The sequence below is a fragment of the Pocillopora damicornis genome, chromosome 3 (assembly GCF_964200805.1).
Source record: "Pocillopora damicornis chromosome 3, jaPocDami1.2, whole genome shotgun sequence".
In the NCBI taxonomy this organism is placed as follows: Eukaryota; Metazoa; Cnidaria; class Anthozoa; order Scleractinia; family Pocilloporidae; genus Pocillopora; species Pocillopora damicornis.
Genome location: NC_142672.1, coordinates 28,471,209 through 28,493,707, shown reverse-complemented (window position 1 = coordinate 28,493,707; position 22,499 = coordinate 28,471,209). Strand labels below are relative to the sequence as shown.

The following is a 22,499-nucleotide window of genomic DNA, read 5'->3' as shown; positions in this document are numbered from 1 at the left end:
TGAGCTATGAAGCCACACATTGGGAGCGAGGTCAATTTATTGAGTTCATATCTTCCCGTGCAGTGAAATGATGTGAAGTTTTATATGAAATAATTCATATTTGTACTGCGGTTTTAGATGAAAGTGAAATGTGATCATCGCAGTAAATTTTCCAATTCAAGCAATTGGAAAGAAGAAGCCTGAAAAAAATCAGGGCTTCAACGGGATTCGAACCCGTGACCTCCGCGATACCGGTGCGATGCTCTACCAACTGAGCTATGAAGCCACACATTGGGAGCGAGGTCAATTTATTGAGTTCATATCTTCCCGTGCAGTGAAATGATGTGAAGTTTTATATGAAATAATTCATATTTGTACAGTACAAATATGAATTATTTCATATAAAACTTCACATCATTTCACTGCACGGGAAGATATGAACTCAATAAATTGACCTCGCTCCCAATGTGTGGCTTCATAGCTCAGTTGGTAGAGCATCGCACCGGTATCGCGGAGGTCACGGGTTCGAATCCCGTTGAAGTCCTGATTTTTTTTTTTTTCAGGCTTCTTCTTTCCAATTGCTTGAATTGGAAAATTTACTGCGATGATCACATTTCACTTTGATCTAAAACCGCAGTACAAATATGAATTATTTCATATAAAACTTCGCTACGAAAACTCTCGGTGCTAAAGGTCCCTATTAATAGCGCGTGATGCATCAGACTCTTGAACTTCCATGGGCTTCCTGCAAATATGAGTAAACTCATCTTTAACCCTTTAACTCCCAAGATCTGATTGTTAATTTTCCCCTCTGGCTGCTATACATTTCCCTGTACATAAGTTGCGAGAATTTGGTGTTAGATCAAGACAACAACTTCGACCTGATACATTTGAGAATTCTCATTACCTATTTGCTGGATAGTGCATGGATATTGTAGGGAGAAGTTATTTGTTTATCATTTGTGGGAGTTAAAGGGTTAAAATGTGAACGAACACCCGAACAGAGCCTCAATTGTTGATGTTAATAAAAATTACTCCCTCTTTTAGAAAATTAATTGAAATTATCAGATAAGTTATACTCGTTACTCGCTAAACTTTCGATAGTGACCTAAAGAAACAAGTCGGGTAATTTTTTTAATTTATGCCGTTTCTTTAATTTTGCTGAAAAATATCTACTCCGCATTATAAGCAATGAATTTCCCATCTTACCATTTTATTTTCCTATCTTATTTTTCCATTTCCCATTGCCCATTCCCGCCTTTAGTAACATCCGTTTTAAGGCCCCGTGTCAGCCCATTAATGACACATTTGCTGCCACAAGTTCATTTTGAACTAACATTTTGCTGGCAAGCAAAGTGATTTGAGAGTGAGAGAGAGAAGAAAGGACTAATAAGTTAGTTATCGGTTATAGGTCGTGACCGACGTCTTCGCTCAAAAACACTGCCCAGCCGGCACAACCGGCGAAATAAATTTACGAGAAGTGGCAAAGAAGGTATGATGTACTCGGCGACACAAGAAAGCGTTCTCGTGAGCGGTGATAAGAAAAACAGACTCTTCAAAAATCCAATCAGATTGCAGGTTCGTGACAGTACCCTATAAGAAAAAAATAAATTTCGTTACCAGTGTCATCGACTCGCAATACTTAGTTTGCCTTGTGTAAGTTTAGACCTTTTGTTAAACACTGCTCAGCCGCTAAATTGATAGAATCTCGCCGCATTTTTACTTCAGCTTACGATAGTTTATAATAAATCGCTGATAAACGTCCACTTTGGTTTTCCCTTTGGTTTTATTTTGCCTTGAAAGACGACCCATGAAGACGTCACACTCGCTTAGCCTTTGTTTTCGTTTCGTCTCGTTTAACCCCTGGGGGACGAACTACGGCCACAGCCGTAGAAAATTACATCACCCTATTTTTGTTGCTATTTAAAGCAAGCCCGTGGGGAACTGAGGCTATTTATGCATTAAACCGCTGGATAACAAAATGAGGCTCATTTTCAGCGAAAAGAGCTCTTCGAAACATCGAAATACGAATTTTCCGGAATTTTTTACTCTAGTTGTTGCCGATATCGCGTCTGCCATTTAAATATGGCGTCGCCAAAACAGTAGTAAGACATCTGTTTGCGAAAAAGATCGAAATGGCGGCTGCAAAATCGATGGGATTAACTTTTGTGGACGAAGATGACTTGCCTGTAGCATTTCTGCGAATCGCCCACGTGGATTCTGACCATGAAGCGCCTTCCGATGTCGATGGCAGCGATGAAGAGGAAAATAGCGATGAAGAGGAAGAGGAAAGTGATGGAGAAATTGAAAACAGCGATGACGAGGAGCAAAACTACTCCAATATGAGATGGACATCTACTATACAACCCCCAGAAGGCATAAATTTTCGCGAAGAGGTTGGTTTGAGGGTAGAAATGGACAATAACAGTAATTGTTTAGATTACTTCCAACTTCTGTTTACTGACGATGTTTATCAGCTGATTATTCGCGAGACCAACGGTTTGAGCATCAAAAACGGCAGCTTGAGGACAATTCCCTGGGTGATCTCCACGATTTTACCCTTCCAGAGCTAAAGGCTTGGCTTGGGCTCACATTGGCAATGGGTCTTGTCAAAAAAAGCAATTTGAAAGCTTACTGGTCAACTGATTCGGTCACCAAAACTCCACTGTTTTCTAGCACCATGTCAAGAGACCGCTACCTTCACATTCTGAGATATCTCCACTTTGTAAATAATTGCAATGCCCCAGACCAGACAGATCCCAACAGGGATAAACTGTGGAAAATTAGACCATTTTTAGATGCTCTTGTGCCCAGATTTACAGCTGTATATGCACCTTCTCAGAATTTATCTCTTGATGAGACACTGATCAAATTCAAGGGCCATGTTCACTTCAGACAATTTTTGCCTTTGAAGAGAAGCAGATTTGGGATCAAAGGTTTTGTGATAGTAGATTCAGCATCTGGCTATGTACTTGGTACTTCTATTTACACTGGAAAAGAGGGTCCAGCAGCAAGCAAGGATTTGGCTAAGCGAGTTGTTCTAAAGCTAACAGAGCCTTATTTCAACAAAGGTTACAAATTGTTTGTTGACAACTGGTATACCTGTGTACCTCTCTTTCTAGAACTGGAAAAAAAGGGAATTAGAGCCTGTGGAACAGTGAGGGGAAATAGAAAGTACCTACCTCAGGACATTGTTGACCAGCAATGCGAGCAGGTCAAAAGCCTTGTCAGGGGAGAATCGCTTTTCCGTCAAAGTGGCAACCTCATCTGTGTGACATGGAAGGACCGAAAGCTGGTACATTTACTCTCAACTCTCCCTGAGGGTTTGGGAATTGGACAGATAGAGAGAAGGGTGAAAACACGAGGACAATGGCAAAGGCAGAACATTGCACAGCCACAGTTGATTAACCTGTACAACTCTCATATGGGAGGAGTTGATTTGGGTGATCAACGCATAGCAACTTGCTGCAGGCTTATGAAAGGAAATATTTGGTATTACAAAATTTTCTTTCATATGCTTGAAGTTGCTGTGTTGAATGCCCACATCATGTATAGAAGAGCTGGCCATCCTAGAGTCACCCTTGTCAAATTCAAAGAGAATCTTGTGCGGGAACTGATAGGAGGAAATTCTTTTCGACGGAACAACTTTTCTGGAGGCAATGTAGCAGTACAGGATGTCCGCTTTGACCGCCAGCAGTTTCACCATCCTGTGGCAACTGATACTCACAGAAACTGTAAAATACATATTCAACGAGTGGAAACAGTCTATGAGTGCTCGGTTTGCCAAGTGCGTATGTGTCCAGCACCTTGCTTTGAGCGCTACCACACACTGCAAAGTTATCTTTTTGATGACCCCAGTAGAAATGGTCCCAAGAGACTCAAAGACAGTCATGGCAGACCAAGAAATGGTCCAGGCAGACCACTTCAAAGGAGATCAAGATGATTTTATGTTTCCTTTGATCAAAACATTAATTTACTTATCGAGGTTTAAGGTTGATTCAAGTGAACACTAAAATGATTTTGAGACTACTGACTGACATCAAGTTTGCAATTAAATATGGTTAAAAGAAGAACAGTAGTGTTTTATTTTGTGCTAGGAAAAGTGTTCTGTGTATATAGAACTTGATATTGTGTACAGTTATTGTGTTGACAAAGTTTTCACTTCAGTTCTGTTCTCTAATTTGAAGACGGTTGGGGAAAAAATCTGTTTTATTACCTTTCTGGATTTTTCATATTTTTTCTGTAAGACACATGTATGAGGGTCTGAATGGGGGGGTCAAAATGTCGGTTGTCGGTTAAAATTTCATTACTTTGTCGGTTGTCGGTTAAAATTTCATTACTTTGTCGGTTGTCGGTTAAGATTTTTGACCTTTGTCGGTTGTCGGTAAATCTCAGTTAATAATTAAAAATACACGTTAATTATTCACATTTATTATGCAATTTTCCCAGTTTTAGGACTTTAAACTCTAGACGAAGTGTAATACTTGTAATAATTCATTATTTGTTTTCACTTAAACCTCGTTAACGCTGTTTTTTAATTTAGCAACGTGCTCATCTACCCCACTTTTGTTTGCAAATCTAGTATACCGATAAAATTCACCAAAGCTTTTATTATAGATGTGAATTTGTTTCCTGTCGACTACGGGGCATCGAAGTAAATCAAGACAGGTAAATTCTACAAAGAATGAAACACCCACTCTAGCCCCTGGGATACCTAATTTTAATTTGTAAGCTACGGAAGTCTTTTTTCCGAGACGTCCACAAAAACTCACTACACTTATCATTCAACGGCTCTCGTGGCTTTTCTGCGAGCTTTCTTTTTTTTCTCTTTTTTTTTGCCAAAAATTTGGTTGTCATACGTATCAATCTGCACCGTTAAATGGATTTTTTAACTGTTAGTACCTCTTACATGTCGAGACGCACAAATGCACGAACAGCCCTGCCGGATCGGGTAACACACGCTCTGTTGACAACCTCTGGATGTTCTTCAAAATCTGATTCCTCGTCATCCGAATCTGTCTCATACTCATCGATTTGTACTTCTCTGTGATCCTCAAACACCTCAGTAACATCCCCTTCGTCCACAAATTGTATGCTGACAACGCGTTGTGCATTTGCTGACGATACAGTGTTTTCTTCAGGATATCGAAGCCTCTCTTCAGACTCGTCGGTGTGGTGAACGGCGTAGACAGCTGGCGGCAAGGCCCCAGCCTTATCTTTTGTGGTCTCACTCCTAACCGTCCGTTGGCGTACTGGTCTGTAACTCTCTAGCCACTCTTTGATCTGTCCTTCCATACCTGGTGTTATGTCCTCACTTGGCAAAGGTGTCATCGTAGCTATAGCAGAAAGGGGCATGGCGGATTGAGGTACCGGATTGTAGGATTTGTCATGCGTGTAGTACTTTGCTGCCCATCTAAATGTGCGCTTCAGAGATTCCTTGCAAATTGTTCCAAAATCCTGGGCATATGTAATTACCGTAAATGTCTCGTGTTTAAGGTGCGAAACAGCGTGCAAATTTTCCACTACTGTTGTGAGCAACGTTTCGAGCAGCAGATCATCTACAAATTGGGGGTTAATGTCCATCACGTTCTTGTATAGCCTTTCTATGCAAAGACACAGATACTTGCGTCTTCTGTGATACAGTTCCCTGTGGACCATTGGTTGCAGACATCTCGCTCAACTTGTTGTTTTCTATGTTTTCAGCCATGATTTGGGCTTTAAAAATAGCTCCACGGTTTCTTTTACCAACGCTGCAAGAAGACGGCGCGAACATTGGTTGTCTTGGTTTATTTTTAAAAATACATTTTAGCCCGGCAAATTCTTTATTTTAGCACGCAAAATGCGCCACAATGCCCATCAAAGTGATAATAATACAGTTTTTAGCCGGAATTTAAAAGAAACTATCTTTGCATAGCGAACGCACCAAGTGAGCGTATTTCGTTGTATAAACAAGGCAGTGTTTATAAACAAGGAATACCGCAGAATTTCCAAAGTAGCGAAATTTATGACTTTTGAAAATCAGGTAAACGAACTACAAGTGCTAATTCAGCCCTACCATCCTGAAACTTTTGAAGGTCTCTTTGTTGCCTTTCGTTTCTCTCGATGTCACCTCCTTCAGTCATGATTCTCTTTGCCAGATTTTCATCTTCTTTTGCTTCTTCTCGTGATTTCCGTTTCCTTCTCACTTTTGACTCGTCACCTTTCTTCTCAGTGTCGTTCATTGACTTCTGCTTGCTTTTATCAGATGTAGCCGACGCCTTCAGCAACACTACTGGCTTTCCGGTCCAGTTTGTGACCTCTTGGATAATTTGTACTAAAATATTAAATACCGTGTGTTTTAAGTTTTCTCTTTAGTAGGCTTTTGAGAAACTTACACAGTTCTTATCAGCAAATGCTCGTCAAGATGTATAAAACGTGCACATCGAGCGAAATCTCTCGTGCGTAGCTTCCCTCGAGGAGAGAATTGAATATTATTTGAACGTCTGGTTTTCAGAAACGAATAAATTTAAGGGCGTGTATAAATGAACGGGGTCTTAAATATGTTAAGCTACACTGTTGTTCATTCACCAATTAATCAGAAAGAAGCTTATAAACTGATTTACTCGCTACTTCTTTGTAGAGATTTTTCTTCTCAATTTTCGCATTCAAATGGACGGTGAAAAAGAAAAAAAAAATTCCGCTCCACAAAACAACAAACAAAAAACGGTGGAACTAGAGTTTAACCACGTTAATATTTGAGCTTAATATTTAACTACAGAACTAAAGTGATTCATCAAACTCCGCTGCACGCGTTCCACACTTACGTTGAGCTCACTGCTACTTTCATCCGATATTAAATTTGGAAGTTCAAGCTGCCATTGCCCTTCCGTCACAATTGCAAAATTTTCGCATTTGCCCGCAGGCGATTTCGCCAGGCGAAATAACTTAAACGAAAATCCGCCAATTCCATATTGATGTGCCTGCTCCTTTAGTCCTAAAAACTCCGCAAGATGTTTTTTTAGTTCAGATACTCCTCTATGAGCTTCTTTGTCTACTGGGACCCTGCTTCGATGACGTTCGATGGCGACTTCTTCACCTTTTCGAAAAAAACTCACGATGACTTTAGCAATCCCAGTCATGACCCGACCGCATGAACAAACAACGAGCAACAAAAAGACAACAGCAGGGCGTCTCGTCGGCTCGATTGTGATCTGCTGTTCTTGAAATGAGACAGCAGGGCGTCTTGTCAGCCCGATTACGAGCCGCTGTTCTAAAATGAGCCCACGCTGCTCACCGAAAAGAAGGATCCCGTGGATTTAAAGTAATTTGAAGACAAGAAATTCTATAATTCGGCTAAATTTGGAATTAATGTGGTTACGTCGGGTGAAGAAGGATTTTCTGAGCTAGAAATCATCAAAATGCTGTTCTTTCTGAATACAAACATCCCTATCACGTCTGACCATGTCGGTTGTCGGTTGTCGGTTGTCGGTTGTCGGTTAGAATTTATTTGTCGCTAGTCGGTAATTTTTTCCCCGTTTCGTCGGTAGTCAGTAATTTTTTACGCCCTTTGTCGCTAGTCGGTTAACCCCATTCACACCCTCATGTATTAGTTCATTGCACCAAATGAAAGTGCAAAATCTCCTCTTTCTAAAAATGTTAGTTTTATTGTTTTCTGCCATATTAAAAAAATTTGGTGGCCTAATTAGTAATGTCATGTCACCAATTGAGTCAAAAAACCCCCACCCCCTCATTGGCAAGTAGCAACAGATGAATCAAACAAAGGTTTGTAACACATATCAGGCGCCGTAAATTACGTTATTAAAACGTCAGCAGATACGAAAATCCTTAAAGGAAAAACAAAATAAACATTCCGAGTTTTAAAGATTTTCACGCTCAGTTAGATTGCAAGCTTACGTACGGTAATAAAAATCAAACACAGCTAACACTCGTATAGTATATAAATTTCAGTGTTCAAAAACAAAACAGAACAAATATAAATATAAAATATAACCAAACTGGCATAATTGTTAAAATTCATTCTAATCATGACGGTGTCTGACCGAATATGATCATGCTGAAGTCCATCGCGGCTCGCTCATCATGGTGATCTCCGGTCATCACAATAAAGCAAGCCTCAGAAATTACATCGGCCGCCCTTCGAGTGAAAAAAATAAGAGCTTGCTCTGATATCCTTTCCTATTCATTGAGTGGCAATTCACATCAGTCACTGCAGCCGAGTGTTGCGGCGCTGTCATCACGAGCGGTGAACTCGGCTGTCGTTCACTCAAAAAACACTCGCCTTGAACAGTTTGTTTTCTACCTTGTCATGTGAAAAAACTCGCATGTTTTTATGAGCTATAATTCGGCTGAAGTTCACTGAACATTTCACTTTAAGATTCTGTATTAGAGACTTAAAAACTTCAGGCAAAAGTGTTAAATTCGACTTGCCGAACTATTTCAGTTTGTAAACTATCGTAGAATGTGAACTTTGATGGTTTTTGAACTTTGATGGTTTGACACTTTTGACAGCTTTAATCTTGTACAGCCAATCAGATTATTTGAACCATTCTAACGAGGATTCTGATTGGCTTATTGTAGCGTGCTTTATGAGAGTATAGAGCATGCTGACGACATTGTTGTTCGCTTTAGAAATAAAGTTTGTTTTGAAAATTGAAAGTAATGCTTGGATAATTTAACGGATTCTTTATTATGAAACAAATAGAGAAGCCTTGACTGTGCTCTGTTCTGTTATAAACCACTTAGGAAGCGGCTAGAGCACTCAAGAAGTGGGAGAAACACTCGACTACGGCTCGTGTTTCTCTCTACACTTCATTCGTACTCTAGCCGCTTCCTCATCGGCAGAAATATTGGACAAGATGGCGGCCGCGCTTGCGCATTTCGTTCTAAATGGTGTCCAAGTAATGTAAGAAACTGTATGGAAATTTGTAGAATTTCTAAAATATAACAATCAGGAGCTCATGGTCCCGTCTGCTCTCGATTGAGACATATTCAGTACTGATTCTGCTATTCATCAAACCTCACAGGGACTCGATAAATAAAAACACTTACTTCCCGAGCCAGTTCTTTTGTCATTGATCATTGACCTAGGTCGCCATACAGTTCTTCAAAATCCGTCGTTCTCCATCCCAAAAACTCGCCAGGAAAGTGCATCAATAAAGTCAACTGCTCTCTATCGAATTGACTGCTACAGAGTTCGAAGCGTCCAAATATCCTGTAAAATTGCCATTTCCTCCCATCAAAAAACTTCCCAACACGCCAGAATATCCCTTATTTTCCATGTTAGGTAAGTGACGAGACGCCATGTTGAAAACTATGACTGAAATAGTTAAACACGAGCAATGCTGATCTTCGAATCGTCGGCCATATTTGTTTAAGTTCTTGCAGGGAAATAAATTAGTTCTCAGGTCCTTTTCGGAATAAAAATATGCCAGGCATTGAATGCAAATTCAGCAGTCTTGGCACGAAAATTAAATTAAAGCAAATCAAAATTCTGACATCATGTCATCGCTCTGCCTCGAAAAATTCCATAGATTTACTTGCAGGTCTTCTTTTCTTTTTCTTTTTGCTCAAATTGTATAAGTCATGGTACGAAACATTCTTCTTTGCAGATCGAGCCGTGATCGCCGCCATATTGAATTCTTTTGATATTCTATTTTTCCGGAGTGTAATACGATATACTGCTGAAAATTGTTAGCGGGCTCGAAATGTCCTTGATTTCTGGCGATGGCGTGCTTTATAACAGAACAGAGCACAGTCAAGGCTTCTCTATTTGTTAAATAAAATCATCCTGTCGTCAAACAGATCAGATCTGCCCTCCTGTAGTGGTCAGCACACTCTCGTTAAGTGCAGCAAGTTTCTTAAGAAGTCCTATTCAGGGCCTTCAGTTGCAAAGGGTCAAATGACTTAAAATTTGCTGTCTGTTGTCACGCGACGCCAGCGGGGAAACTGTACACGTCGACTTCATTTGCATACGCAATTTTATCGGATATGCCGAAATACAATGATCAGAATTACTGCAAAAAGAGTTTTAACCGTTTTAGCTTTTGTGATGGCAATTTGCGTATCTTTCCAGCTAAGACTTATTTGGAGTACTCTTTCCTCCTTTTCTGACATTGTTCGTAAACAACTAGATGTCGAAAACCATGTGAAGCGGATCCAATTACGAGAACTGAAAATGAATCACACGACAACTTCTACTTCGCAAATTCATCACAAAACATTTCTTATAACCAGGAGATCTTGTATGCAACATTACGATCTTCTTATCATTATCTCATCCGCTCCAGGTAACTTCGAAAGAAGGAATAACATTCGTAAGACATGGGCATTTGAAAGATCCGCAAAACCAAGATGGACGTCAGTTTTTCTGGTCGCTCAAACACGGAATGAAGCAGTTTCGAACGTGTTGCTCGACGAAGATGAAGCACTTAAGGACCTTGTGCGAGCTAGCTATTACGACCACTACTGGAATCAAACCCGAAAGATACAAATGGGCTTCGAGTGGGCAGTAACGTATTGCAATTTCTCGTTTCTTTTGAAATTGGATGACGACGTTTTCGTGCACGTTCCAAGAGTTCTCTCCTTCTTAAGCGCACCCACAACGCCGAAGAAGATGCTTTATGCTGGCTGTCATTATGCAAACATGGGCCCTCATAGGAAAGGCAAATGGATGGTAACTTACGAGGAGTATAACGAGACAAGATATCCAGATTTTTGCCCCGGTTTTGGATACATTTTATCTCACGATGTTGTGCGCGCATTTGTTGACACTTTCTCTTCTTTGCCGTTCTTCAGACTGGACGATGTTTACGTTGGCATGCTGGCGAGTAAGAACGGAATAAGTATCACAAACAATGTGGGTTTTGAAGTATGGCATCCACCCCAGTATGTATGTGTTCCAACAAAGAATACTTTAGTCAGGCATGATGTAGGGGAAGAGTGCCAAATGAAAATGTTTAACTTAGCCATTTTCCCTCAATAGTTCGATGGGGTGGTTAGTACATACTTATATTTGGATAAATTCTTCAGTGAGTGATGTTTCCCTATTCAATATCCGTTGTTCATTTGAGTGCAGCTATTTAAAGCTATATTTGTTTTGAATGTGCGTAGCTCGAAGAGTCAGAATCAGGGCATTGGATGCTACAACATTCACCGACAATTAGGCTGGATGTCAGAGCAAGTTGTATATCTGTCACAATAAGCCGTAGATATCAAGAAACGACTATCGCAGTTTATTTTATGGGGAATATTATTGAATTTTATTGCTTTCTCATCTTGTAAAAATTGATTGCAACTTGAAATAGATTTATTTTTCCTTGAAAATTCACAAAAAGTAACTGTAAAGAGGCTTGTTGGATGAATTAGCAAAGTTTGTATCACACTGCATTGATATGCTTTAATAGTGTTTGGGAATGAGTTGCTCTTAGAGGCTAAAGCTATCAAAATGTGATGTAAGATCTAGCTCTTACCGACTTGAGAGCAATCAAAACTTTATATTCTTTCATCCAGACACATGCAGGGTGAAGAAGCAAGAGACACGGAACAATTTATTTCAGAAACAATTTAGTTCAGAAATCAACTCTTCTAGCGGGTTTTTTAAGCAATCTTAAAACATTGACTCATACATGTAACCAAAGATTACTCAACGGAACTATTCCGTTTTAGTGTAGAATAGAAACTGTTACACGGCTACAGGGGTCTAATAATCTCTAGGCTTTCAATTTTACTTTTACCTATTAAAATAGAGTCCTCATCATTATGCTCAGTAATCGGCTGTCTAAAACCCTGCTTTTGATGTAAAAATATGTTGGTTATAGTATTTATGTTGTTACATATTGTCAGTTTAGAATTAATAAACTCATATTAATTCAATTCAAGTCAATTCAGTTGATACTGTTAAAGCAGGACAAGCGGAAATTAAACGTAGGGAAAACATGCAGGGAGAAAATATGGAACACACTGACGCCCTAATTCCGTTTGAACAGTCGATCCGTAAAATCATCCGTTAGTAAATTCATAGCACACAAAATCCACCAGATCTGCTATCTGAGGAGTGAGTTCAATGGCGCGCGTAAAGATTGTCACGTTTTGTTGGAATTAGACGAGGAAGAGAATACTTTGTATCAATGGTTCGATGTCCAGGACTGTCGATTCTTCGAATGTAGAATTAGAGTGCAAAAAACGTATTTAGGCACAAGATAAAAATCCAGTCTCACACCGTCTAAGAAAATAAGCCACGGAGGAAGGTCCAATTCAACTGACAGGACAACATTGAGTTCTTTCTCTACGAAACATTTTTCTCGAAAGTTAAAAGGATTTAAGAGATCTTTCTGCCATTTTGTTTTGTTGTGATTTTGCCGACTTTAATCAATTCAATCTCAAAATTTTACTCTGTTCGGGATTAATTCACGTATTCTCGGCCAATGAGCATGCTGATATTTTTGAATGGAAAAGTACATTATTTTAAAACATTAATAATTAAGGTCTCGCTTTAAGCGACGCCAGCAGGCAAGTTTACACTCCGCCAATTTTATTTGCATACCCAATTTTATCAGGTTATCTGGAATACAATGATCCGAATTCAAGGAAAAAGAGTTTTGACCGTTTTAGCTTTTGTGATGGCAATTTGTGTATCTTGGATGAGAAAAGGGAGAGGCTCGTCGATTGAAAATTAAACTCGCTCATCGAAATTCCGCCCTTAAGAGATTAAAGAAACATATTAAAAGAATGAACGCGCACAGTGACCCTTAAACAACAAGAAGAAAAGAACTTGAACCAATTGAGGAGTGAGTTCAATGGCGCGCGTAAATATCATCACGTTTTGATGGAGTTAGACAAGGAAGAGAATACTTTGTATCAATGGTTTAATGTCCAGGACTGTCGATTCTTCGAATGTAGAATTAGAGTGCAAAAAACGTATTTTGGGCACTAGATAAAAATCCAGTCTTACACCGTCTAAGAAAATAAGCCACGGAGGAAGGTCCAATTCAACTGACAGGACAACATTGAGTTCTTTCTCTACGAAACATTTTTCTCGAAAGTTAAAAGGATTTAAGAGATCTTTCTGCCATTTTGTTTTGTTGTGCTTTTGCCGACTTTAATCAATTCAATCTCAAAATTTTACTCTGTTCGGGATTAATTCACGTATTCTCGGCCAATGAGCATGCTGATATTTTTGAATGGAAAAGTACATTATTTTAAAATATTAATAATTATGGTTTCGCTTTAAGCGACGCCAGCAGGCAAGTTTACACTCCGCCAATTTTATTTGCATACCCAATTTTATCAGGTTATCTGGAATACAATGATCCGAATTCAAGGAAAAAGAGTTTTGACCGTTTTAGCTATTGTGATGGCAATTTGTGTATCTTGGATGAGAAAAGGGAGAGGCTCGTCGATTGAAAATTAAACTCGCTCATCGAAATTCCGCCCTTAAGAGATTAAAGAAACATATTAAAAGAATGAACGCGTACAGTGACCCTTAAACAACAAGAAGAAAAGAACTTGAACCAATTGAGGAGTGAGTTCAATGGCGCGCGTAAATATCATCACGTTTTGATGGAATTAGACGGGGAAGAGAAGACTTTGTATCAATGGTTCGATGTCCAGGACTGTCGATTCTTCGAATGTAGAATTAGAGTGCAAAAAACGTATTTTGGGCACTAGATAAAAATCCAGTCTTACACCGTCTAAGAAAATAAGCCACGGAGGAAGGTCCAATTCAACTGACAGGACAACATTGAGTTCTTTCTCTACGAAACATTTTTCTCGAAAGTTAAAAGGATTTAAGAGATCTTTCTGCCATTTTGTTTTGTTGTGCTTTTGCCGACTTTAATCAATTCAATCTCAAAATTTTACTCTGTTCGGGATTAATTCACGTATTCTCGGCCAATGAGCATGCTGATATTTTTGAATGGAAAAGTACATTATTTTAAAACATTAATAATTAAGGTTTCGCTTTAAGCGACGCCAGAAGGCAAGTTTACACTCCGCCAATTTTATTTGCATACCCAATTTTATCAGGTTATCTGGAATACAATGATCCGAATTCAAGGAAAAAGAGTTTTGACCGTTTTAGCTTTTGTGATGGCAATTTGTGTATCTTTCCAGCTAGGTCTTATATGGAGTACTCGTTCCTCCTTTTCTGACATTGTTCGTGAACAACTACCTAGATGTCGAAAACCACGTGCAGCCCACACAATTGCGAGAACTGAAAATGAATCACACGACTGTAAAGGTTGTAAAGGGTTAGATGACGTAAATTTTACTGTCTGTTCCTACGTAACGCCAGCAAGCCGCCGCACATGTCGACTTTATGGGCATTGGCAATTTTCTCGGGTTTGCCGGTAAACGATGATCAGAATACATGGAAAAAGAGTTTTGGCGGTTTTAGCCTTTTTGATGGCAATCTATGTATTTTTCCAACTAGGACTTATACGGAGTACCCGTTCCTCCTTCTCTGACATTGTTCGTGAACAACTAGATGTCGAAAACCATGTGAAGCGGATCCAATTACGAGAACTGAAAATGAATCACACGACAACTTCTACTTCGCAAATTCATCACAAAACATTTCTTATAACCAGGAGATCTTGTATGCAACATTACGATCTTCTTATCATTATCTCATCCGCTCCAGGTAACTTCGAAAGAAGGAATAACATTCGTAAGACATGGGCATTTGAAAGATCCGCAAAACCAAGATGGACGTCAGTTTTTCTGGTCGCTCAAACACGGAATGAAGCAGTTTCGAACGTGTTGCTTGACGAAGATGAAGCACTTAAGGACCTTGTGCGAGCTAGCTATTATGACCACTACTGGAATCAAACCCGAAAGATACAAATGGGCTTCGAGTGGGCAGTAACGTATTGCAATTTCTCGTTTCTTTTGAAATTGGATGGCGACGTTTTCGTGCACGTTCCAAGAGTTCTCTCCTTCTTAAGCGCACACACCACGCCGAAAAAGATGTTTTACGCTGGCAATCACTACACAAATCCTGTTCCTTTAAGGGAGGGTAAATGGAAGGTAACTTACGAGGAATATAGCGGGATGAGATATCCAGACTTTTGCCCCGGTTTTGGATACATTTTATCTCACGATGTTGTAAGTGCATTTGTTGACACTTTCTCTTCTTTGCCGTTCTTCAGACTGGACGATGTTTACGTTGGCATGCTAGCAAGTAAGAACGGAATAAATATTACAAACAATGTGGGTTTTGAACTATGGCATCCGCCCCAATATGTATGTGTTCCAACAAAGAATACTTTAGTCAGGCATGATGTAGGGGAAGAGTGCCAAATGAAAATGTTTAACTTAGCCATTTTCCCTCAGTAGTTCGATGGCGTGGTTAGTACATACGTATATTTTCATAAATTCTTCAGTGAATAATTTTTCCCTATAAAATATCCGTTGTTCATTTGAGTGCAGCTAATTAAAGCCATCTTTGTTTTGAATGTGCGAAGCTCGAAGAGTCAGAATCAGGGCATTGGATGCTACAACATTCACCGACAATCAGGCTGAGTGTGTGAGCAAGTTGTGTATCTGTCAAAATAAGCCGTAGATATCAAGAAACGGCTATCGCAGTTTATTATTCTATGGGGAATTTATTGAATTTTACTGCTTCCTCGTCTTGTAAAAATTGATTGCATCTTTAAATAGTTTTATTTTTCCTTGAAAATACACAAATCGTGACTGTCCAAAAGCTTGTTGGATGATTTTGTAAAGTTTGAATCACTTTGTACTGATATGCTTTAATGCCAATACAAAGGGTCATGTCTGCGAATGAGTAGCTCTTTGAGACTAAAAACTATCAAAATGTGATGTAAGATTTAGCTCTTACCGACTTGAGAGCAATCAAGACTTTATATTCTTTGATCCAGACACATGCAGGGTGAGGAAACAAGAGACACGGAAAAATTTATTTCAGAAATGTAGTTGATAAAATGAACTCTTCTATCTGGTTTTCAAGCAATCTTAAAACATTGACTCATGTATGTAATCAAAGATTACTCAACGGAACTATTCCGTTTCAAGGTAAAATAGAAACTGTCACACTGCTACAGAGGTCAAATAATTTCTAGGCTTTCAATTTTACTTTTACCTATTGAAACAGAGTTCTCATCATTACGCTCGGAAACGCTGACTAAAAATCTGGCTTTGATGTAAAAAATATGTTGGTTAGAGTATTCATGTTGTTACACATTGTCAGTTTAGAATTCATAATCATTAATTCAACTCAATTCAGTTCAGTTGATACTGTTATATTTACGGCTTGACATCTACTGCTCGCAGATAGCAACAGCTGGTCGAGGCGAGCAGCAGTTTCACGCATATTAATAAAAACTTTACAGTAACAATTAAAGAAAAGAAATAAATATTCACTTGATAGTTATGCTCAGTAATGCTGATTTAAAACCTGGATATGATATAAAAAGATATTGGTTAGAGTAGAATTCATAAACATATTTCCATTGTTTAATTCATTTTATAAACCTGTCCAAAGTCACTGCTTATGTCATTAAAACGTTGAATGGACTCATGCCTGCACTCCAAAACAGAGAACGTCTCAGGGTCTAGGCCTTTCCCGATTATGCTACTAAACTGGCATTTTATGCTGCTAGAAATTCCGCTTTACGCCAAAAAATGCTCAAATTATGCTCGATTCTCAAAATAATGCTACTTTGCTTGCAGAAAATGCTTTGTTTAATTTCAAGCAAAACGTAGAAACTCAGGTATCATGTGTGTATCAGCAACTGAATGAAGTGAAAAGTGTTCAATTGTTTGTTATAAAACTTCTGATACAGTCAAAACTTGTCCAATGATAAACAGTTAATTAATGTTCGAAGTTCTTAGCGCTTGTTGTACTGTGACATGACACTGGCTTGGAGGTAGTCAACAAGAGCACAATTCTGTTGCTCGTTGAGGGATGCCTTCAGTATTAAAAATACTCTTTCTGCCGTAGCAGACGATGGTTGGACAAGGAGAACTTGCTTCACTGCGGAAGCCCAACGAGGAAGTTGTTCCTCGTGCTCACACCATCATTCGACTTTCTTCTCTTCAGTCGGGTAACAACATCTTCAGCGGCAGCCAAATAGGCAGGAAGCTCGGCTTTGAGACCGTCGATGGTAGTATCACTATCCAGGAAAGGAAATGCTCTCAGAGATTCTACTAATGCATTTGTGGGCTTGAGCCACTGAATCCTAACGGGGCAGAATAGTCTGAAAGCCTTGAATGCTACCACTACATCATAAAGATCGACATTGAACTTTCTCAGAAACCACGTAATTGCCGGCTCAACATAAGCCTTCGCACTCCGTTCGAGTGCTCTTACGTTCTTCCTCCGCAATTGCAGTTGCAATTGCACGGACGTTAGGGAAACAAGGAGCTTGACAAAAAAATGGCGCTTAGTTTCTCATAACAAGCCAAAAATCAAAGGACCATCCCCTTCCAAAAAATACGTGGCATTCACAAAATGTTCGCCAACATCAATAGTAGCGGTAAGCTCAAGCTTCAAGTTCATTGGTCGCTGTGGTTCAGAAAGTATTGCTTGAAGTTGTGGCGGTAACTGTAGGCAAACTTTTGCGTCCTTTACCTCTTCTACGAACCTTGCGACATCTCCAAACTGCACCATCAACTGATGATACACCTCCACTGTCTAGTCTCGCTATATGATCTTGATGTTTGACCTGTTAAATCCTTCCATAACAGCTTGGCTTTACAACTATGGCGAAACATTCTGATCCAAAGGCTTCCGAACTCTACCAATGTTGGGATCACTAAATGGTTTCCCACGTTATCAAGTGTATGAGAGAAGCACACGACATTCAGCATCTTAGGAAATATAAATGTTATTCTGTCCAGTGCTGCTTGTTTAACGCTTGCACTGTCTCTCATGGCTGCGAGAAAGGAATTCGCTCTGACCTCATAATCAACAGACAGGCACTAGTTAAGAACTTGTGCTAGTTCGTTGGCATTGACTGACTTAGAGCAAACATCAATTCTCACAAGTCGTTGGATAATGTTCCAGTTATTGTCCACTATACGTACTATTAGAGCAATTGCTTCCCCTTGTCTGGTGCTGCCGTCAAAAATGACTGAAAGGTCACTTGTCATGCTAACTTGACCAGGTATTTCCAATTCTTGTTTAATCCGTTCAATTTCCTGTTTCAAAGCCATGGAAACATACTGTCCCAGATGAGAGCTTCCAGTGAGTCGATAGCTGTTCTTCTCCGACAGAGACCGTAGCATGTCTATTTTACCGATCGTGATACCCGCCTTCAAAAACTCACAGACAACTTCGATCTATCTTTTGAACTTCCTTCTTTTCTGAATGCCTCGATTATGGTCTGGTCTTTCAATTTTGACTTTTTCAACTTCTCTTTACCGTTTTGATGCTTCTTGGACGAAATATGGATTTTCAGAACGCTTTTCATGGAGGAAATGATTTCTTTACATCCACTGCAAAACAACTTTCTTTCTCTGACAATCAAATTCTCGCCTGGGAACTGCTTAACTCGCTCATATAACGGGACTTTCGTTGTATCGCTGTTTCCTCTGCGCTTGTAATTTCCACTGGTTGATTCTAAAGATCGATCTCGAACAATCGTTGAAGGGACTGGTCTATGTTCCCCCTCAGAATTTCCTTCTATAAGCTGCAAGTATCGAGAAGATGGCGTGACACTGGCCGACGCCATCTTGTTTGTACATGCAACTGAACGGCCTCTGAAAGTTAACCGCTGACCAGCTGAACTCAGTTCATACAGTTACAGAAATCCTTCTCTAAAACACAAAAGCAAATCATCACAATGCTTTTGAATTCTAAAATTTAGCATTTAAACTCTTCTGAGTGCTGAAATCTAGATCAAAGTTATGCAAAATGCTAAATAACGCTAGCAATTCTTTTCACAGAAAAAGTGTAAAAAAATACTTTTTTAACCACATAATGCCAAAACAAATGCTGGCATAATGGGAAGGGCCTATCAGGGTCTTCACTTTAAGGAAACCGACCTAACGCCTTAATGCAAGAAATGCATCACTCGTACATATATATTAACTAGCATCAAGGCCAACGGCAAAGGCAGCATGAAGTTGATGCTCTACATCAGTCTAAAACAAAGATTCGATGTTCTTATTCAAAAAGCAGAGGAGAAGATACTGCCTTTTTCACAGAGAAGTTTAAGACCCCATAATGCCATGTAAGGGGTGAGATATGAACATTGAAGGCACTATTGCCCAATGCAAATTTCTTATTTTACGAGGAAAGCAAGTTACTCCTGAGAAGGTGGATAGTCTTGTTGCGGCTGCGAGCACATTTGCAGCTAAGATATTCTCGGATTATGCCGTCATCGAGCTTCCAAAGCAGTACAAGCGGAAAAAGAACGCAAGTAAACAAGCCGTGAGAAAATATGGAAGAGTCCGAAACCTTAATTCCGCCTGAACAGTCGATCCGTAAAATCATCCGTCAGTACTTTTACAGCCCACAAAATCAAATCGTGAAAAAAAAAATTGTCTTTCTCTTGCTCTTCTTGAAGCACGGACAGGCCAAGTCGATCTAAACAGTGGCAACGGCGGTTATTCCGGCAGAAAACACTTAGTACTTTCGCCACCGAACTGATTTAAAGAGCGCAAACAGAGAAAAAGAAAAACTATTTCAGCAGCAGGGTAATTCTAAGTCCCCGCGATCTACTCCGTCTAAATGACGAAAACGGGTCAAGAAAGAATTGCTTAGTTACCTTGAATTTGATCGGTTTTGGCGTGTGTGATTTAGGCGAACCGATAAGGTGTCATTCAAGTCTTCCTGTTTCCTTGATGGACACATGATGTTTACGAAAGCCGCCTCGATAGATCAGATAGAGTTAATATACATGGCTGTGGTATTTGTTTTTTGCTGAGTTCCGTAGTTTTTTGTAAATTGTCCTCCAAAGTTGTATGAAATTAAAGTCTTGAAAAGTGTCACGACAATAGATAAAAGTAAAATTGAAAGGCTAGAAATTATTTGACCTCTGTAGCAGTGTGACAGTTTCTATTTTACCTTGAAACGGAATAGTTCCGTTGAGTAATCTTTGGTTACATGCATGAAAACAAATATAGCTTTAAATGGCTGCACTAAAATGTACAACGGATATTGAACAGAGAAACATCACTCATTAAAGAATTTACCTAAATATCATAAGAATGTACTGACCACGCCATCGAACTACTGAGGGAAAATGGCTAAGTTAAACATTTTCATTTAGCACTCTTCCCCTACATCATGCCTGACTAAAGTATCCTTTGTTGGAACACATACATATTGGGGCGGATGCCATACTTCAAAACCCACATTGTTTGTGATACTTATTCCGTTCTTACTCGCCAGCATGCCAACGTAAACATCGTCCAGTCTGAAGAACGGCAAAGAAGAGAAAGTGTCAACAAATGCACGTACAACATCGTGAGATAAAATATATCCAAAACCGGGGCAAAAGTCTGGATATCTCATTCCGCTATATTTCTCGTAAGTTACCTTCCATTTACCCTCCCTTAAAGGAACAGGATTTGTGTAGTGATTGCCAGCGTAAAACATCTTTTTCGGCGTGGTGTGTGCGCTTAAGAAGGAGAGAACTCTTGGAACGTGCACGAAAACGTCGTCATCCAATTTCAAAAGAAACGAGAAATTGCAATACGTTACTGCCCATTCGACTCCACACTCCTTTATCCTGTGTTTTAGCGACAAGAAAAGCTGTCATCCATCTCGGTCTAAAGGCTCTTTCGAAAGCCCATGACTTTCGAATGTTATTCCTTCTTTTAAAATTACCTGGAGCGGATGAGACAATCATAAGAAGATCGTAATGTTGCATACAAGATCTCCTAGTTGTAAGAAATGTTTTGTGATTAATTTGCGAAGTAGAAGTCGATGTGAAGTTTGACGAAGATTCCGCGGCTGAGTTAAAAGGATGCATTTGAAATTCATGCATTACCATCTGCTGCAAATGTTTTTCGATATCTTGTTTCTCTCGAGCGATTTCTGAAAAGGAGGAACGTGAGTTCCATAAAAAAACTTAGCTGAAAAAATATACAAGTCGCCACCACAAGGGTTACAACCATCAAAACAGTTTTATCCCGTTTTCTGATCATTTTCAAACTCAAGAAATTTTATGTAGAAGTCACCAAACGGAAGCTAGAGCAACACGCCAAGTTTATGTAAATAAGGACGAAGTTGTCAAGCTTGGCTGAGATGCATTCGTTATCGCTCTTTACAACAGACAGTAACCAATTTAGAATACATGTCAATGGGACAGTTTAATTAAAGATCCATTTTTACCCTTGATACAACGCGCGCCGCGACCTACTTCCTGTAACACGAAATTCCCAGATTGCTGAAAACCTCTTAAAATCGTCTTCCAGATGAGCCATCAGGGACAATTTTTTTAAAGGTTAATGCGTTCTTCGTTCATCATTTTGACAGTTTCCTTACAGTATTTTGAGTTTAGTCCGTATTATTGCGAACAATCTAATGAAATATATATGCGAAACTAAACCAACAAAAATTCTAATCAAAAATGCTTACGAAATAAACAAGAAATTCTCCGGTGCAATTAAAGGGCTAGGTGGGAAATCAATAAACGCTTAGCAAATTGGCGAGCCAATTTTAGCTTTATACTCTATCCCCACCAACTGGGTCTCATTCGCACTCTTGTTGATAGAGCCTACAAGATCAACAACACATGGTTGGGTTTCCACGAGGACATCAAGAAACTCACTTAAATCCTTAAAAAATATCTTTTTCCAGCCCATCTGGTTGAAAGTGTTGTCAATCGGTACCTCACGGTCACCCCTAAGGAGTGCAATCCCCTGGTCTCCGTTTCAAACACTAGCACTAATTTTTATTTTAAATTACTTTACATTGGTCCTTTTTCTGCTGTCACGCAAAAAAGGGTTCGCCAATTTGCTAAGCGTCGCTAATACGTTTGGAGTGCTTGCGCGTACCTGAGCACTTGCTCAGTGATAATACCTCTCACATTTTCAGACATCTACACAATTCTTCACAATGTCGCGCTCTTTGTTCTGATGACTGTTTTAACATCCTAGATCACGCTTCCACAACTTTTCAACTTAAGATTAAAGAAGCTATCCACATTCAATGGGAGAAACCTACATTTAATCATCAACTTTATCATGTCAATTTAGAACTTTCCTTGAAAATACATACATTATTCTGTTACTATTGTTTGTTTTGTCCAATCAGCATTTTGTTACGCACTTTAAATTCAACTTTGTACTTTGTATTATTCAGAACTGAAGATGAACTGTCGAAGCATGTTTTTTTTAATTTTAAAAGTGTCGTTCATTTTCTTAAATTTTGTTGGTTTAAAAACTGTTTTTCAGCTTCTCTGTTGTTCTAATTTCGTCACGTTGACACGACAAATAGTTGAACCTTATGGGAGTTCATCTGCCCAGGCCAATTCTGAGATCAATTTTTTACTTAAGGCCTTTGCATTCTCGTCACTTTCCTTTTTGCGTTTCTCTTATTGTGCGCAACA

General features: G+C 39.3%; 4 protein-coding genes, 1 long non-coding RNA gene and 2 pseudogenes across 6 annotated transcripts; 3 read left to right on the top strand and 4 right to left on the bottom strand.

The window, feature by feature from the left end:
* Positions 1–21,372, bottom strand: part of LOC149049202 (beta-1,3-galactosyltransferase 1-like) — a 74,785-nt pseudogene extending 53,413 nt beyond the window's left edge.
* Positions 1,109–9,472, bottom strand: LOC149049206 (uncharacterized). The gene is made up of 2 exons (XR_016185280.1): positions 9,028–9,472; positions 1,109–1,572 (listed from the first exon to the last, which is right to left on the bottom strand). It is a non-coding gene; the product is annotated as an uncharacterized LOC149049206 (long non-coding RNA).
* LOC149049208 (uncharacterized) lies at positions 1,978–4,251 on the top strand. Its single transcript, XM_089201834.1, has 2 exons — positions 1,978–2,375; positions 3,102–4,251. Exons 1-2 carry the CDS (start codon positions 2,115–2,117, stop codon positions 3,138–3,140), a joined length of 300 nt encoding a protein of 99 aa, XP_089057960.1. The 5' UTR covers positions 1,978–2,114; the 3' UTR covers positions 3,141–4,251.
* On the bottom strand, positions 4,291–5,878 carry LOC149049207 (uncharacterized). The gene has a single exon (XM_089201832.1). The coding sequence runs from the start codon at positions 5,635–5,637 to the stop codon at positions 4,885–4,887; it is 753 nt and encodes a 250-aa protein (XP_089057958.1). The 5' UTR covers positions 5,638–5,878; the 3' UTR covers positions 4,291–4,884.
* Positions 9,681–11,850, top strand: LOC149049205 (beta-1,3-galactosyltransferase 1-like). The gene has a single exon (XM_089201830.1). The coding sequence runs from the start codon at positions 9,980–9,982 to the stop codon at positions 10,958–10,960; it is 981 nt and encodes a 326-aa protein (XP_089057956.1). The 5' UTR covers positions 9,681–9,979; the 3' UTR covers positions 10,961–11,850.
* Positions 14,002–16,369, top strand: LOC149049204 (beta-1,3-galactosyltransferase 5-like). Of its 2 annotated transcripts, none has more exons than XM_089201837.1 (2): positions 14,002–14,092; positions 14,408–16,369. In XM_089201837.1, the coding sequence occupies exons 1-2, from the start codon at positions 14,017–14,019 to the stop codon at positions 15,310–15,312; spliced, it is 981 nt and encodes a 326-aa protein (XP_089057963.1). In that variant the 5' UTR covers positions 14,002–14,016; the 3' UTR covers positions 15,313–16,369. The 2 variants fall into 2 exon arrangements, with proteins under 2 accessions (XP_089057963.1, XP_089057962.1); XM_089201836.1 differs by having other exon boundaries at positions 14,002–14,143; positions 14,447–16,369.
* LOC149049203 (uncharacterized) lies at positions 16,532–18,671 on the bottom strand (annotated as a pseudogene).
* Positions 21,373–22,499: the final 1,127 nt, after the last annotated feature.